General features: G+C 46.7%; 1 protein-coding gene across 2 annotated transcripts in view; it reads left to right on the forward strand.

Annotated features, from left to right (window-relative positions):
- Window positions 1-1,033: 1,033 nt before the first annotated feature.
- Window positions 1,034-15,989, forward strand: part of LOC121538594 (solute carrier family 12 member 5) — a 94,140-nt gene continuing 79,184 nt past the window's right edge. For both annotated transcript variants that reach the window (XM_041846748.2, XM_041846749.2), the window contains exon 1: window positions 1,034-1,608. In XM_041846748.2, the coding sequence (XP_041702682.1) occupies window positions 1,554-1,608 (55 nt within the window). In that variant the 5' untranslated portion in view covers window positions 1,034-1,553. The remainder of the gene's footprint in view (window positions 1,609-15,989) is intronic.

Genomic DNA, 15,989 nt, shown 5'->3' on the forward strand with positions numbered 1-15,989 from the left:
TTATTTTTAGAAGGTGCCCCCTCTCTCTCTCTCATGTGTGCTCTGTCATGTTTAAAGCATTAAAGTTTAAAAGTTACCACTGGAGTTGACATGGTGTTCCAGTAAAAGCTTCAGTGAGAGACCATTGACATGACTTCTTAATGTAGAACCCGCTGCTGTACTTCTTTTTCCAAACATAAACCCCAGAAACTGTGTGTGATAAAATATGTAGAAGGTCCTGTAATCAGGAGCTCCCCAGCCCACCTACCCCTCTGTGTCCTGTATGCTACCCTTACGGAAACACCACATGATTTCATGATTTTCACAGCATATTTATTTTGTATCTGTTCACAATGAGGAAAATCACGTGATGAAAACATATGGTTTTGGAACACTTCACATGTGACATTTCACATGTGAAAGCCATATGTTTTCATCATGTGATTTTCCTCATGTGAAATCATGTGGTTTTTCTGTTAGGGCTATGTCTATTCAGAACACCCTGTTCTTCCCATTGAGTTTCCCACCATAGGTAATTTAGAATCTCAACTGTAAATGTCTCATTGTGAACAGATACAAAATAAATATGCTGTGAGTGGTTCTTTGCCCCTTATTCATATAAGTAATGATTTGTTCTGTATTAAAGGAAAAGTCATGAACCTTTGACTGAAGCTGTTGGTGAACCAATGTAGTCTTTCAGCTTGACCTTGTCAGGCTATTAACAGTAAGACCAGTGTATCCACAGCTTGGTGACGGTGAAAGCATCAGTTTCAAATGATTAGGTTCAGAGAATGCTATACATGCCCTGCAGCCCTACTGCAGATAACTGGCAGTAACCATACAGGATAAATATTAAAGGGAGAAGTAGAAAAATATATTAAAAGGGATAAATAATCAATAATGAAATGGACATCAAAAGAGATGCTTCATCTCAGAAGGCAGCACTCCATTTGATGTACATCCTCTCTCTCTCTCGCTCTCTCTCTCTCTCTCCCTCTCTCTCTCCCCCTATCCCTCCCTTGCTCTCTCATGATGAGATGGTGGATGGTGATGAGTGTGTGTGCGAGAGAGTGAGAGAAAGAGAGAGAGATACTTTTTTTCTGAACGCCTGAGGAATTTAGTCAACAGCTTAGGCTGACTGGGTACCGATTGTAGCTGTGCAGCGCACAGATCGTGCATGTGAGTGAGAGACCGTGCTCACAGGCACTCCATCATCAGCTATACCCTGCAGCCTCTCTCACTCTCCTTATCCTCCTCCTGAAAAGAGAGAGATAGAATCACGCAACACGCCAGGGAGAAGACGACAAGGAGTGTAGGAGAGAAAAAAATCTGCAGAGGCAAAGACTCTCTCCTCTCTGCACTGCTCTTTTTCTGAGCGTGAGAAGATAGAGAAGAGGGAGAGACTGGACGGCAGTGAGCCGCAGAAATAAAAAAAGTGCTTCTTGTCATTCGTGCTGCTTTCCCTGCCGTGGCTCCAACCCACAGAGCTCTGGTTGTCAGCCAGCGAGGAGCGGAGTGCTAGAACAGTAGCAGTGTCTCTCTCTCTCCACAGACAGCAGCCTGAGGAAGAGAGGATGCTAAACAACTTGACAGACACCGAGGAGGGAGAGGGGGGACCCAACAGCCAGGGTGAGTGATGAAATCTATCACGGAGATGTGAGGGGGTGTGCGGGGGTGACTGTGTTTGTGTTGGGAGGTGGAAGGGGAGGGAGGTTAATAAGTGTGTTTGTGAGGGGGAGTATAAGGTGTTTACAGCAACAGTAATTTGGGGGAGTGTATGTGTGTGCATTTGCTCATGCATGTGTGCATGTGAGTACAGTGTGTGTCTTTGCAAGTTACAGTATACAGTATGTGGGAGATAGTGTGTTTCAGTTTTCAGGAATATGCGGGGGTGTGCAAACACTCATGTGTATGTCACTCTATGACTGAGAGAGAGAGAGAGAGAGAGAGAGAGAGAGAGAGAGAGAGAGAGAGAGAGAGAGAGAGAGAGAGAGAGAGAGAGAGAGAGAAAGGGATGGACAGAGGAAAGTATCTGAATCTCTGCACTCCCTTTCATCCACTGGCATTTACAGTGTTCAGCTGTAGCTGGTACTGCAAGGCTGCTGTGATGCTGTGACAGGAATAATAATGGTGGGAAGAAGAGGAGAGAAGCAGCAGATCTACTGTAGTCCTGTAGTGTGACAGCCAGAGGACCAGTCTGCTTCATGGCACTGTCACTTGGCTCCCAGGCAGAGTCATGTTTGGATAAAAGGACCGCCTGGGGATGCATATGTCAACCCCCGTCTGTTTGCCAAGCGTTCAGACCATTTCCTTTTTTTCTTGACTATAATCCCTCTGCTTTTTCTGAAGTTTAGTAAATACAGTGGCAGGACGGATGTCCCTGGACCCCTGCGTCTTTGCGGCAGAGCAGTGCAGTAACGTTTCTGTGTATCTGCAGAGACACTGTTTTCATGTTTTGTGTGGACCCCAGGTAGAATAGCTGCTGCTTTTGCAACAGCTAATGGGCATCCTAATAAAATACCCCCCAAAAATACTTATTTCCTTCAGATGTGGCTTGCAGTGGTTTCAGCCTCTGCTTGTAGATTCTTGTATTCATGTCATTGTCATTTTCTCTGCTCTATGATAAGGCTTAGAGTGAACAGAGCAGAGTGCAGCCCCTGCAGAGGGTCTGGGGAATCCTGTCTTTAGCTGCTTAGATTAAACTCCAGGGATCTACAGAACTCATTCATGCTGATGGCTCACCCCATCAAGGATATTGTCCCAAGGGGGCATGATGAGCCATTCACAATGGTGTGAATTACGATAGCCTGATAGCCCCTGTTAGTGTGTGTGTGTGTGTGTGTGTGTGTGTGTGTGTGTGTGTGTGTGTGTGCATTCACATTGAGCTCACGCTTCATTCATTTTGGATCATATTGAAAAGCCTTTTGATGGGGGTTGACAGTATGCATATGTGTGCAAAAACGGACTTTCCATGACAGGCTTGTGAGTGCTCCATCTGTGTATGCATGTGCATGCATGCACATTTGTGTGTGCTCTACAGCTCACCACTGCTGTAAGGCAGGATTAATTATGTGCTGATAAGACAAATTAATTATGAATCACAGGGATTTCCCAAAATGTATTAAGCTGATGTTATTTCTGAATACTTCAATTATGCTTTTGAACTACTTACATTTATAAATGTGAAGCAACGCTTTCAAAGCCACTGCAGTCTTAACTCCATGGTGCAAGCATTAATCTTGGAATTCACACAGTCGCTGTCCGTGGTTCTGAAATTGGACTGTTAAGGTACTGTTGTTCTCTGGAAGTATGCAATGCTGTTCCAGTCTACTGCATTTGTTAATATAGTGGACTGCACACATTGCTGGGATTAGTCTCTGTCCATGGTGCTGAAACTAGGCTGTGCGGAAAGCTCTCTCTCTCTCTCTCTCTCTCTCTCTCTCTCTCTCTCTCTCTCTCTCTCTCTCTCTCTCTCTCTCTCGCTTCTCTCTCTCTCTCTCTCTCTCTCTCTCTCTCTCTCTCTCTCTCTCTCTCTCTCTCTCTCTCTCTCTCTCTCTCTCTCTCTCTCTCTCTCTCTCTCTCTCTCTCTCTCTCTCTCTCTCTCTCTCTCTCTCTCTCTCTCTCTCTCTCTCTCTCTCTCTCTCTCTCTCTCTCTCTCTCTCTCTCTCTCTCTCTCTCTCTCTCTCTCTCTCTCTCTCTCTCTCTCTCTCTCTCTCTCTCTCTCTCTCTCTCTCTCTCTCTCTCTCTCTCTCTCTCTCTCTCTACTACTACTGCCCCCAGTCTGCTGCAAATGCTCACACTCTGCTTCTTGTTCCATCCCCAGCTGTGTGGGATTTTAGGATCTCACATCACCAAGGAATAGTGCAATTCCTGTTAAGCTATCTTTCCTAGAGTGTGTGCATGTGTGTGCACATTTGTGCGTCCATGTGTTTTTTTGTGTGTGTAGGAGCGTGTGCACATTTTAAACTCATTCTGAATTCTCCTGGGTTTCTCATTGGACCCTTGTGGTGCAGTGGTCCTGGCTGGTTTTTGGCTTGTCATTGGTCATTGTCTGGACTTAAATTATGACCCGGTACTGCATAGAATGGGCAGAGAGCCCGAATGTGTGCTGCCCAGGGAATAAAACATTAGGCAATTAAAACTGCTGCAGCAACATGCATGAGAAAGATATCTGTTCATCAATCAGCATATGAGCCTTCTTCATTATAAATGCATTATAAAAGTTGATGCATTTCTAAAGGATCTTATAAGGAACCATGAGCAATTATATATGTTTTAGAGCATGTTTTATAATGCATAATGCTAGAGGGAACTATAAATTAATTCATATTGCATTATACGGGTGGTTTATAAAAAGTGTTACCGTAATCCCTGTCCAACTCATGTCTTTGTCAATGAGGGGTTGATCTGGTCTGTAATATTTTGGATTGACTGCCTGACTTGGCATTTGTCACAAGGCCTGCAGTTGTACAGGATTAAGGGCTATATTCAATCTGTATTGCTGAAGCGTTACAGATTGCACGATAGAAATGTAATGGTAATTTCTCATTGAGCCGACTAATGCAGTGTTTACCGTGAATGCAGTCTCCACTAACGTGGGAACATTGCCTTTACATCTCAATCACACTGTAACCAGTGGAGGCTGGTGACTTGAAAAATTGAGGAGGGAGGGAGACCCACAGTATAGGTGCGGACCGCACAGAGATTAAAAAGCATTTTCAAAAATCGTCAAAGACTTACACAGCAGTGATTGAATGAGGGTATGAGGCATAAGTTGAGGTGTTCAGAGGCTTGACTTAAGTGCAGGACAGGGTTTGAGGTGTTCAGAGGCTTAAGTGCAGGACAGGCTCAACATGGATGGATGGTGTTGGAGAAGAGCTCACCTCTTCCACTGAGGGCAGGACAGGATTTAAATCAGGTTACAAAAAACAATAACACAATACACTACACAGTTAGACAATAGAGCTAAGAATGAGTTAGTCCCAGCAAGGAGTAAAATCATTGACATGTAATAATGTGATTGTGTTTGTGTTTGTGTACAGTGGTGGAAAACGTGCCCAACTGTCATACTTGAGTAAAAGTAAAGATACCTTAATAGAAAATGACTCAAGAAAAAGTCACCCAGTAAAATACTACTTGAGTAAAAGTCTAAAAGTATTTGGTTTAAAATATACAAATGTAAATGTAATTGCTAAAATATACTTAAGTATCAAAAGTAAAAGTAAAAGTATAGTATTCCTCTGAAGCTGCCTCCTCTCCTTGTTCGGGCAGGCTTCGGCACTCGTCGTCACTGGCCTTCTAGCCACTGCCGCTCCTCATCTCAACATTACATTTGTTTTGTCTTGTTTTTACACACACCTGGTTCATATCCCCTCATCAGTACCTGTATAAGTATTCCTTCTGCCCCCCATGTCTTTGTGTGTGATTGTTTTCATGACGATAGCTCGGTGGAGATTTATTGTATTGTATCGCCGTGATTTTCACCCGTGTGTGTTGTTTTACGCAAGGCTGCGTACCGCTGTATCTGCCGAATAAACCATTTATTCTGTGATTTACCCTCCTGCGCCTGACTCCGTCCAAATCACCTGCTACAGAATCACACACCCAACAGCATGGAGTCAGCAGGAAGGGACTATATGCCTGGAGTTGTTGAGCGGGTCCGGGAGCATGCCAACATATTAGCCAGCTTGGGCGAAGCGGAACCAGCTGAGTGACCGGATCCAGCCACCCACACCCCAGCGCCCAGAGGTATTCACCTGTCTCGACCGAGGGAATATGACGGGACAGCGGCCCACTGCCAGGGTTGCCTCTTGCAGCTGGATCTCTATTTTTCCATGATCAGCCCGGCTCCATTGGATCGGGAGAAGGTGTCCGCCCTCGTCTCCTGCCTCTCGGGGAAAGCCCTGGAGTTGGCCAATGCGGTCTGGAGTGAAGGAGGAGACGCTTTGGACAACTACGGGGAGTTCGCTCGCCTCTTCCGGGCCGTCTGGTCAATCTGAGACAGGGACGAGGACGGCGCAAGACTTTGCCCTGGAGTTTAGAACTCTAGCGGCAGGGTCCGGATGGAACGAGCGGGCCCTCGTCGACCACTTCCGATGCAGCCTGCGTGAGGACGTCCGAAGGGAGCTAGCCTGCCGGGATGCCACGTTGACCTTCACCCAACTTGTGGACATGGCCATCCGGTTGGACAACCTGCTGGCTTCGAGAGGACATCCTGGTAGTGGCCTGCCCATTTCACCCCCCCTTCAACTCAGATCACGTTCCGATGGAGTTGGGTGGTGCAGCAATCCGGGAGAACGGAGGACGACAGATCCAATGTCACTCTTGTGGCAAGAGAGGACATTCTGCTGCACGCTGTCGTCAGCGTTCTTCTGGGTCTGGAGGCGGCAGGCAGGGCACTCTCGCGTCACCCCAAGTAGCGCAAAACTACTCTTGTTCAGAGCCCTCTGCTGCACACCTCACCATCCACGTCCACTTCCCTGATCACACGGTAGCTCCCCAGTGTAAGGAGCTGGTTGATACAGGCGAAGCTGGGAACTTTATGAACCTGACCCTAATAGTCTAGGTATTACTTTGGTTTCCATACCCATTCCATTGCCCATCAAGCACTTGACAGTCGACCATTAGGATCAGGTTTTGTTATGGAGGTTACAGCACCAGTCACGATGATTATGCAGGAGACACGTAGGGAGCAAATCACCTTTTATATTATTGAGTCCCCTGATTTCCCTGTTGTGTTGGGCCTTCCCTGGCTTGCACTACACGATCCCACCTTGTCATGGCCGCAGAGGTTTTTCAAGGGGTGGTCGTGAGAGTGTTAGGGCAGGTGTCTAGCTGTTTCCGTTGGTGCAACCACGGTGGAAAGTCCAGACACTACCTCCACCGTGTGCATTCCCCCCGAATACCTCGATTTGGCGCACGCGTTTTCCAAAACGCAGGCGACCAAAGTACCACCCCATCGGGCAGGGGATTGCGCGATAAACCTCAGGTTAGACGCTGTGCTTCCCAGGAGTCATGTATATCCCCTGTTGCAGGCTGAAACGGAGGCTATGGAGAGATACGTCTCCGAGTCCCTGCGACAGGGGTTCATACATCCCTCCACTTCGCCTGCCTCCTCAAATTTATTTTTCGTGAAGAAGAAAGACGGATGTCTGCGCCCTTGCATTGATTACCGGGCACTTAATCAAACTATCATTCGCTATAGTTACCCTCTACCCCTCATCTCCTCTGTTATCAAATCAATGCATGGGGCGCGCTTCTTCACGAAATTAGATCTCAGGAATGCGTACAACCTGGTGCGTGTCCGGGAAGGGGACGAGTGGAAGACAACCTTTAGCACAACCACAGGCATTATGAATACCTGGTGATGCCGTACGGGTTGATGAATGCTCCATCAGTTTTCCAGTCCTTTGTGAACGAGGTGCTTCGAACATGCTTGGTCGTGGTGTGGTGGTCTACATCGATGACATTCTTGTATATTCCACTACGGGTCGCCGAGTATGTGTTCTTCCAACAGTCCGTCTCCTTCCTCGGATACCACATCACCACCTCAGGTGTGGAGATAGAGGGAGACCGCATTTCAGCCGTGCATAATTGGCCGACTCCAACCACGGTAAAGGAGGTGCAGCGCTTCATTGGTTTTGCCAATTACAATCAGAGGTTTATCCAGGGCTTTGGAAAGGTCACAACTCCCATCACCTCTCTGTTGAAGGGTAGGCCGTCCTGGCTCCGCTGGTCTGCTAAGGCTGACAGGGCTTTCAGTAACCTGAGGGCTCTGTTCACCTCAGCCCTGGTACTGGCCCATTCCGATCCATCATTGCTGTTCGTAGTGGAGGTGGACGTGTCCGAGTTAGGGGTAGGCACGCCACCCAAGCTCCGCCCCTGTGCCTTCTTCTCTAAGAAGCTCAGCTCGGCGAAGCAGAACTACGACGTTGGTGGTCGGGAGCTGTTGGCTGTTGTCAGAGCCCTGACCATGTGGAGGCACTTGCTCGAGGGGGCGAAACACCCTTCCTCTTCTGGACTGACCACCGTAACCTGGAGTACATCCAGGCAGCGAGGAAGCTGAACCCTCGCCAGGCCAGGTGGGCCTTGTTCTTCACCCGGTTTGATTTCACGCTGTCCTACATCCCAGGCACAAAGAACGTGAAGGCAGACGTACTGTCACGGCTGTACGACACAGAGGAGAGGCCTATAGACAACGCCCCCATAATCCCGGCCTCCTGCATGGTGGCGCCGGTAGTGTGGGCGGTGGACGCGGACATAGAGTGGGCGTTACGCACAGAGCCATCTCCATCTCAGTGCTTAGCTGGGCTGCTGTACGTGCCTGCTCTTGTCCGTGACCATCTGATCTATTGGGCACACACAACCCCCTCCTCTGGTCACCCAGGCATCGGCCGTACAGTGCGCTGCCTGACCGGGAAGTACTGGTGGCCTACCTTGGCTAAGGACGTGAGGGTGTATGTCTCCTCCTGCTCGGTGTGCACCCAGAGTAAGGCACCTAGGCACCTTCCAGCGGGTAAGTTACATCCCTTACCAGTTCCACAATGGCCATGGTCCCACTCATCAATTGACTTCCTAACCGATCTTCCCAACTCTCAGGTAACACCACCATCCTGGTCGTTGTGGACCGCTTTTCTAAAGCCTGCCGCCTCCTTCCTCTGCCCGGTCTCCCCACGGCCCTGCAAACTGCGGAAGCCCTGTTTACTCACGTCTTCTGGCACTACGGGGTGCCAGAGGACATAGTGTCTGACCTGGGTCCCCAGTTTACGTCCAGGGTCTGGAAGGTGTTCAAGGAACGTCTGGGGTTCTCGGTCAGCCTGACATCTGTGTTTCATCCCGAATCTAATAAGCAGGTGGAACGGGTGAATCAGGATGTGGGTAGGTTCCTACGGTCCTACTCCCAGGACCGGCCGGGGGAGTGGTCGGTTTCTTGCCATGGGCCGAATATTCCCAGAACTCTCTCTGCCACTCCTCCACTAACCTATCTTATTTCAATGTGTTTTAGGTTATCAGCCGGTCCTGGCACCGTGGCATCAGAGCCAGACCGAAGCTCCTGCGGTGGATGACTGGTTTTGGTGCGCGGAGGAGACGTGGAATGTTTCCCACGTCCACCTCCAGCGCGCCGTGCGTCTCCAGAAGGCCAACGCTGTTTGTCACCGCAGTGAGGCCCCGGTCTTTGTATCGGGTGATCGGGTCTGGCTCTCGACCCTCCGCCTGCCCCTCCGCCTACCGGAAGCTGAGCCCGCGGTTTGTGGGGCTGTTCAAAGTCCTGAGGAGAGTAAACGAGGATACCTATAGGTTACTACTCCCTCCTGATTACTGTATTAACCCCTCATTTCACGTGTCTCTCCTCAGGCCGGTGGTGGCTGGTCCGCTCCAGGAGTCTGAGGTGCGGGAGGTTCCTCCACCCCCTCTGGACATCGAGGGGGCCCCGGCATACTCCGTCCGTTCCATCCTGGATTCAAGGCGTCGGGTGGGGGGCCTTCAGTACCTAGTGGTGTGGGAGGGGTACGGTCCGGAGGAGCGGTGCTGGGTCCCGGTGAGGGATGTCCTCGATCCCTCCCTGTTGCAGGATTTCCACCGTCGCCATCCGGCTCGCCCTGCTCCGCGTCCTCCTGGCCGTCCCCGAGGCCGGTGTCGGCGCGCTGCCGGAGCTGCGCGTCAAGTGGGGGTTACTGTCACGACTTCCTCCGAAGCTGCCTCCTCTCCTTGTTCGGGCAGGCTTCGGCGCTCGTTGTCACCGGCCTTCTAGCCACTGCCGCTCCTCATCTCATCATTCCATTTGTTTTGTCTTGTTTTTGCTCACACCTGGTTCATATCCCCTCATCAGTACCTGTATAAGTATTCCTTCTGCCCCCCATGTCTTTGTGTGTGATTGTTTTCATGTAGAGGTGACGATAGCTCAGTGGAGATTTATTGTATTGTATTGCCGGGATTTTCACCCGTGTGTGTTGTTTTCTCCAGTGCGCCGTTATACCGCACTGTAGTGTTTTACACAATGCTGCGTACCGCTGTATCTGTCGAATAAACCATTAATTATGTGATTTACCCTCCTGCGCCTGACTCCGTCCAAATCACCCGCTACGTTCCTTATATTAAGCAAACCAGACGGCACCATTTTCTTGTTTCTTTTATTTATGGAAGGCCAGGGGCACACTCCAACATTCAGACATAATTTACAAACAAAGCATGCGTGTTTAGTGAGTCCGCCAGATCAGAGGCAGTAGGGATGACCAGGGATGTTCTGTTGATAAGTGCGTGAATTTGACTATTTTCCTGTCCTGCTAAGCATTCAAAATATAACTCTGGTAGCTATCTATCTACTTGCTACTGAAGTTAGCAAAGCGAATTGAATGAAATTACACTAACTCGACACAAAACAATGTAGTTCTAAAAACAAGCAAGCAATATATAATCCATCTCCTGTAGATTGAAGAAACTAATTTGAATTCAATAATATCCTAAGAATGCTCAACTGTCACTATTCATAATCTTTATCTATCCAACAATGTCACCAACTCACCAAGCTTCTAAATCAGAAATGTGTAGGACTAGGTTCATTTGCTGATCCTTTGATCGGATGGACAACGTGTTAGTTCATACTGCAAAATCTTTGATTGGTAGGAGGACTTCCTCCGGAAGTCATCATAATTACCATGTACAGTAGGTCTATGGAAAGTGGTGAGGAGCACGAACCTCTTAGGTTTTGTGTTGAATTCAATGTAGCCAGAGGAGGACGGAAAATAGCTGTCCTCCAGCTACACCATGGTGTTACCCTAGATGGTGATGCTGAGGCTACTGTAGACCTTTATTGCATAACAGTTTGTTTTAATCAGGTATTTAGTGATGTGAATATATTTAGTATAGTTTTATCTAAAAAGGATAACCTTTTTAATGTTTATTATTTTAAATTTTTTATGAAATTCACTGAGTAGAATGGTCCTCCCGTTCCTCCTCTGAGGAGCCGCCACTGGCTGTAACGCTGAACTTCCGCGATACGGATAGAATGGAGCCCTAAGATTGAAATTGGATTAACAGGGAAGATGTGCTGTATGTTTATTGACTTGAAACTCAGTGAGCATTGACCCTGCTGCTGTCTGCTGGAGTTGCTGAGAACACTGACACATTCACACACACATGCACGAACACACTCACGCACACACTGGTCCCTCTGATGAGTTAAGAGGTTATGGTTAATAGTCTGAGTTATTGGACTGACACAGCAAAATATTAATGTTCCAAGAGAAGGTGCTAATTTGCAGCGCTGTGACACAAGGACAGGACGACAAATCAAACTGTTATTAGCCAACATGCATACTAAACACCCACCTCAGGAGAGCAAATTTCATTCAAACATTTAAACTTCAAATAGAGCTTCATGGTACATTTTGCCCATAACTTTACTGCCATAGATATCGTGCAATATTATCACCTGTTTTCATGCAATGTTGTTGGAAAGGTTTATTCACAATTAAACGTTGGCACCTGCTATTTTCAGAAGGGAGCAATAACAGGTATCACAGTAATAACCAATGTGAAAAGAGCAGGTGCAAACTTTGCACTGACGCAAATGGTTAATTAAATCTGCTCCGTAGTATATTGCCAATAAAGGCTGAATATGGAGGGGAAAAAAATATATAGAAAAAACGTAATTATGCAGCAGGCTCTGCCATCTACTTAATTGTAATTGCTTGGTGACTGTTTAAATATATAACTAGTCATTACTTCGGTTCCAACCTGTACTTATTCTATTTGATGGAAACGGCTGATGCAAGTCCCTCCCTGGTGAGAGAGTGAAATGTTTTTGGTTAGTTTTTTTGGCAGTGATTAAAACTGTTTTTGTAGCGCTGAGCTTAATGCTAATGGAAGGTGAGGGACTGTGACCAGAGAGGCCCTGATCCTTGTCTCTGAGTTTTATCTCTCCCAATCAGCTCTGAAATACTGTATGTTTCAGAGCGAGACAGGCAAAATCTGATGACAGGTTTAATTTTACACATTTGTGAAAATTGCTAGGGAGTAAGTGGACAGCCACAGAGGAGTGTAATGGCAAGACAAATGGAAATTGATACGCTTGATAAATAAGCCTTGGCCTGCTGTCAGACCAACAGACGGATTGTTATCTCTGGGGGTCCTGTGGGAGGGAGGGAGGGTGGGATGGAGGGAGGGTTCGAGGGAGGGAGGGTGGGAGGGTGGGAGGGAGGGTGGGTGAGTAGGTGGTTTGGAGGGAGGGAGGGAGGGAGGGAGGGAGGGAGGGAGGGAGGGAGGGAGGGAGGGAAAGAGAGTAACCTGAGTCACTCCTTTCTTCGCCTACCTCCTCCTCCTGTACTCTGATCTATACTTTGGTTAAGTCACAGTCTGACTGCATGCGGCTCCATTTGTCCCCTGCGTGTGATCCCAGATAATGACTTCTCTATTATTATTCTGTACATCGAGCCAGACATCAGCACACACATGCCTGGGAAGGACACAGTTAGCTGGCTGATACACAATCTAAAAGAGCAACTGTGAAATTGAAAGTTGAAATACCCCTCAAAGGTCCCCACCCCCACCCCCCCTAACCCCAATCCCCCCATTTGAACGTACAGTGCAGAAGAAATGTGTGCATCACATAATGCACCCACAATATACAGTGAAACAGTCAGTACAGGACATAGTCCTTGAATCCACATGATTTTCACTGCCCACCCAATATGGCTCCACATCAGAATTGTCCATTGTTTCCTGTGTAGATACGAGACTGGGAAATGCACCAAATTCTAATTGTTTGGGTATCAGACACGGCTCACAGGTGGAGAGTGACCTTTTGTTTTCAATCCAACATTTGAGATACATCATTATGCCAAACAGTGGGATAATGAGGCAGTCTGCGGTCTTAACATATAAAACACACACGCAGACACGCACACGCACACACACACACACATAGGTGAGTAATCATCGGCCCCATAGAGGCAGACAACGGGAACATACTAATGAAACAGGCCTTGGAGCAAACAACCCCATCCCCCATAAAAACTAAAAGATCCCTCCTTCTACCCTCTCAATTACTCTGATAGCCTTCAAAGACAAACTACATAAAACAAAAGTTGGAATGTGAAAAACGACCCATTCCAAGGGAAACTGAGGCTGCGGAGTCCCCAGAGCCCCAGCCCACTGCCTGCCAAGCAGCAATACAAATATACGCATTGGGGGCTAATCAATAGTCTATCAATGGGACTGGCACTAAGGTGAGGAGAGAAGACGGGAGGCTCTCTTCTGGAATGGGCTTGCACATCAGAAACACTTTAATTCACTCCATTTCTGTATCGACTGCTCTCGTAAATTATCTTCCCTCTCCCATCCCACGCAATGGAGTTCTGATGTACCTAATCCCCCAAGCTATCTGCTACGTGCATACTGCAGCAACACTCGTCATTGGCTAATTAAACAGCATTGTGTTACATGTTTGCAGCTTTGAATTTAGGAGAGCATGCATTACCAATGAACTCAATAGATTATTTTATATTGGCGCAGTGAACCACATAGCAAAACATCCAATCATGTTTTTAAGGACCATATTTCCTGTCTCTACAGAATAAATTATGTAAACTGATAAATCCAGGCTATGTGCGTCCATCTGAAAGCCAAGTGTTTTCTTGTTTTTTTATCTCACTTCTCGTAACCTCTGAGATTTAATTCCCTTAAACATCTATCGGTCTTGATACACATTGATTTTCACCAATTACAGTAAGATGGAAAGTTTATTCTCCTCTCTAATGGCTTACTCTCTCTCTCCCTCTTTTGAACTATTTTTCTCCTTTTACTCTCATTCAGGATACGGAATGTGACCTATATGTTCTTCACAGTATACATCACATTTCTGTCTGAAGTGATCTAAATATTACACACCACTGCATATGCCCCAGGACACTGTCTTCTACCTTGTTAACCCCACCCCCAAACACACACACACACGTACACACACACACACACACACACACACACACACACACACACACACACACACACACACACAGGCAGACTTGGACGTGACTTGGAGGCCCTAGGCAGAGCCCAGTCTGAGGCTCCCCATGTCTATTTAAAGAGTGACTATCTAAAAAGCAACTTCTCATTTCTAAAATGGCCTATGTGGCGTCGATATGAGTCAGAGACATCTATTCTAGTGTCAAAATTGACTTCAACGTGTAAATAGGATCATTTGGCCATAAAGTCAGTCTCGTCCAAAACTGAGATTTGCGAGATGATAGGAAAAAATGGTATGTCACGGAATGAAGGGTACCGTAACATTTTTCAGTGGGTTGGGTTTATTTTAATCCTACCCACATGTCTACAGCTGGCAGAACCCAGGTAATCATTAATATCGGAGCTCAGCTGCGTGTGACGCAATCGTAATGCCCATGGTCAATTTAGTTTGACATTCGATATCCCTAAGGGGCTACATGGAGACCATCAGTAAATTATACAATGTACATGGGACAATATTTTAAAAGGTCGATAGCTCCAAATGTCAATGACTTAAAAACCTCAAACCAACCATAAATTGTAGAAATCCATATACAAATATTGAAAGCATTTAATGAAAATGCATGAAAATATTGTCCCATTTACATAGTGTAATTTATTGACGGTCCCTAACTATCCCCAGAGATAACCAAAGTCAAACCAACTTTGCCGTAGTCGCACACCAGCCGGCTGATGCTAATTATCACACCAGCCTTCACTTTGGCTCCCCCTCCTGTCCAGCTCAGGCGTTCGGCGTCGCTGGCCTTCTAGTTACTGCCGAACCTACTGCTGGTTTTAGTTAGTTAGGGATGCACTGGGCCAATACCTATATCTGATATGTAAGGGATAAACACTGATGTTGGTACGCAGATTTGCGAGCAACTGCGGCCCCTCATGATGACTTCAGATTTTTTGTGGCCCCCACCCCCATCAAAGTTACCCATCCCTGATCTAATCAATCCTGAAGAACATCTAAAAGGCTTTACGTTTGAAAGCTGGGTCACATGGCATGGCACAGAAACATTTGGGCAATGCTTACGTAACAACAGCATGTTGGCATGTCTGAGCACGACATAGGTCAGAGGTTAGGATATTATGATGGAGAGACAGAAGCCTGCTAAAACCAAAACCCAAGCACAGCACTGCCAAATCAACCAAATATGCCCTTAAATTGCTTTAAGCATGCAGAATACTATATTACTTCAAACGCTGTGCAATGAATTTTTTTGTTGATATTGATGGAATATTATTATCCAAAGAAGATTACACATGAAAGACAAGTTGTCTTGGAAATGTAGATGTTCAAGTTCTGAGTTCAAGGCTGCATCATTCTTATCTGCAGAAACAGTAAGTAGTTACAGAACATCCACTGGGAAGTTCATCTAAGTTTTTAAACATGTATAATAGATGACATCATGCCTTTTGGTGTACATATTGTCTTTACAACATGTATTTGTAGGCCTACATGTTTATACTTATTTTAAATTCCAAACGTTCATACATTTGCGGTTATGGATACCCTCAAAAGTGCATTTAGGGAGCTGGTGACAGACAGAGGGTATCACAGTTGTGTTGCAGGTGTTGCTAGTCGCCTGTCTGCCTGTCCTTGTCTAAGTGGAGTGGGTCAGAATGAGCACCAGGCAGATGGTACACACCTGTTGTTGGGTCTGTTGGAATTGACAGATTAAACAGGGGCTGGAACCATGGAACCATGTCACATGGAGTGTAGATAAGAACACGCTATGAGCTAGCATTCATTCACCCCCCTAATGCTGAGTCTCCCTCATAAGCAATGTGGCAGTGTGGCCATGGCATCAGTGTTGAAAATCTGTGACACTCCATTTAGTATGATATGTTACGTTACGTTAGGTTAGATTATGAATGGAGTAGCGGTCATACAATATAATGCGAATTAGAGTATAGTATCATACGTCTTACCCGGTCGTATTGGATTGCCCAATTTAGAGTACATTTTGGTGGACATATCCTACTTGGAACAAACTGGTTGA

This window comes from Coregonus clupeaformis, chromosome 24 (genome assembly GCF_020615455.1).
Source record: "Coregonus clupeaformis isolate EN_2021a chromosome 24, ASM2061545v1, whole genome shotgun sequence".
NCBI lineage: Eukaryota > Metazoa > Chordata > Actinopteri > Salmoniformes > Salmonidae > Coregonus > Coregonus clupeaformis.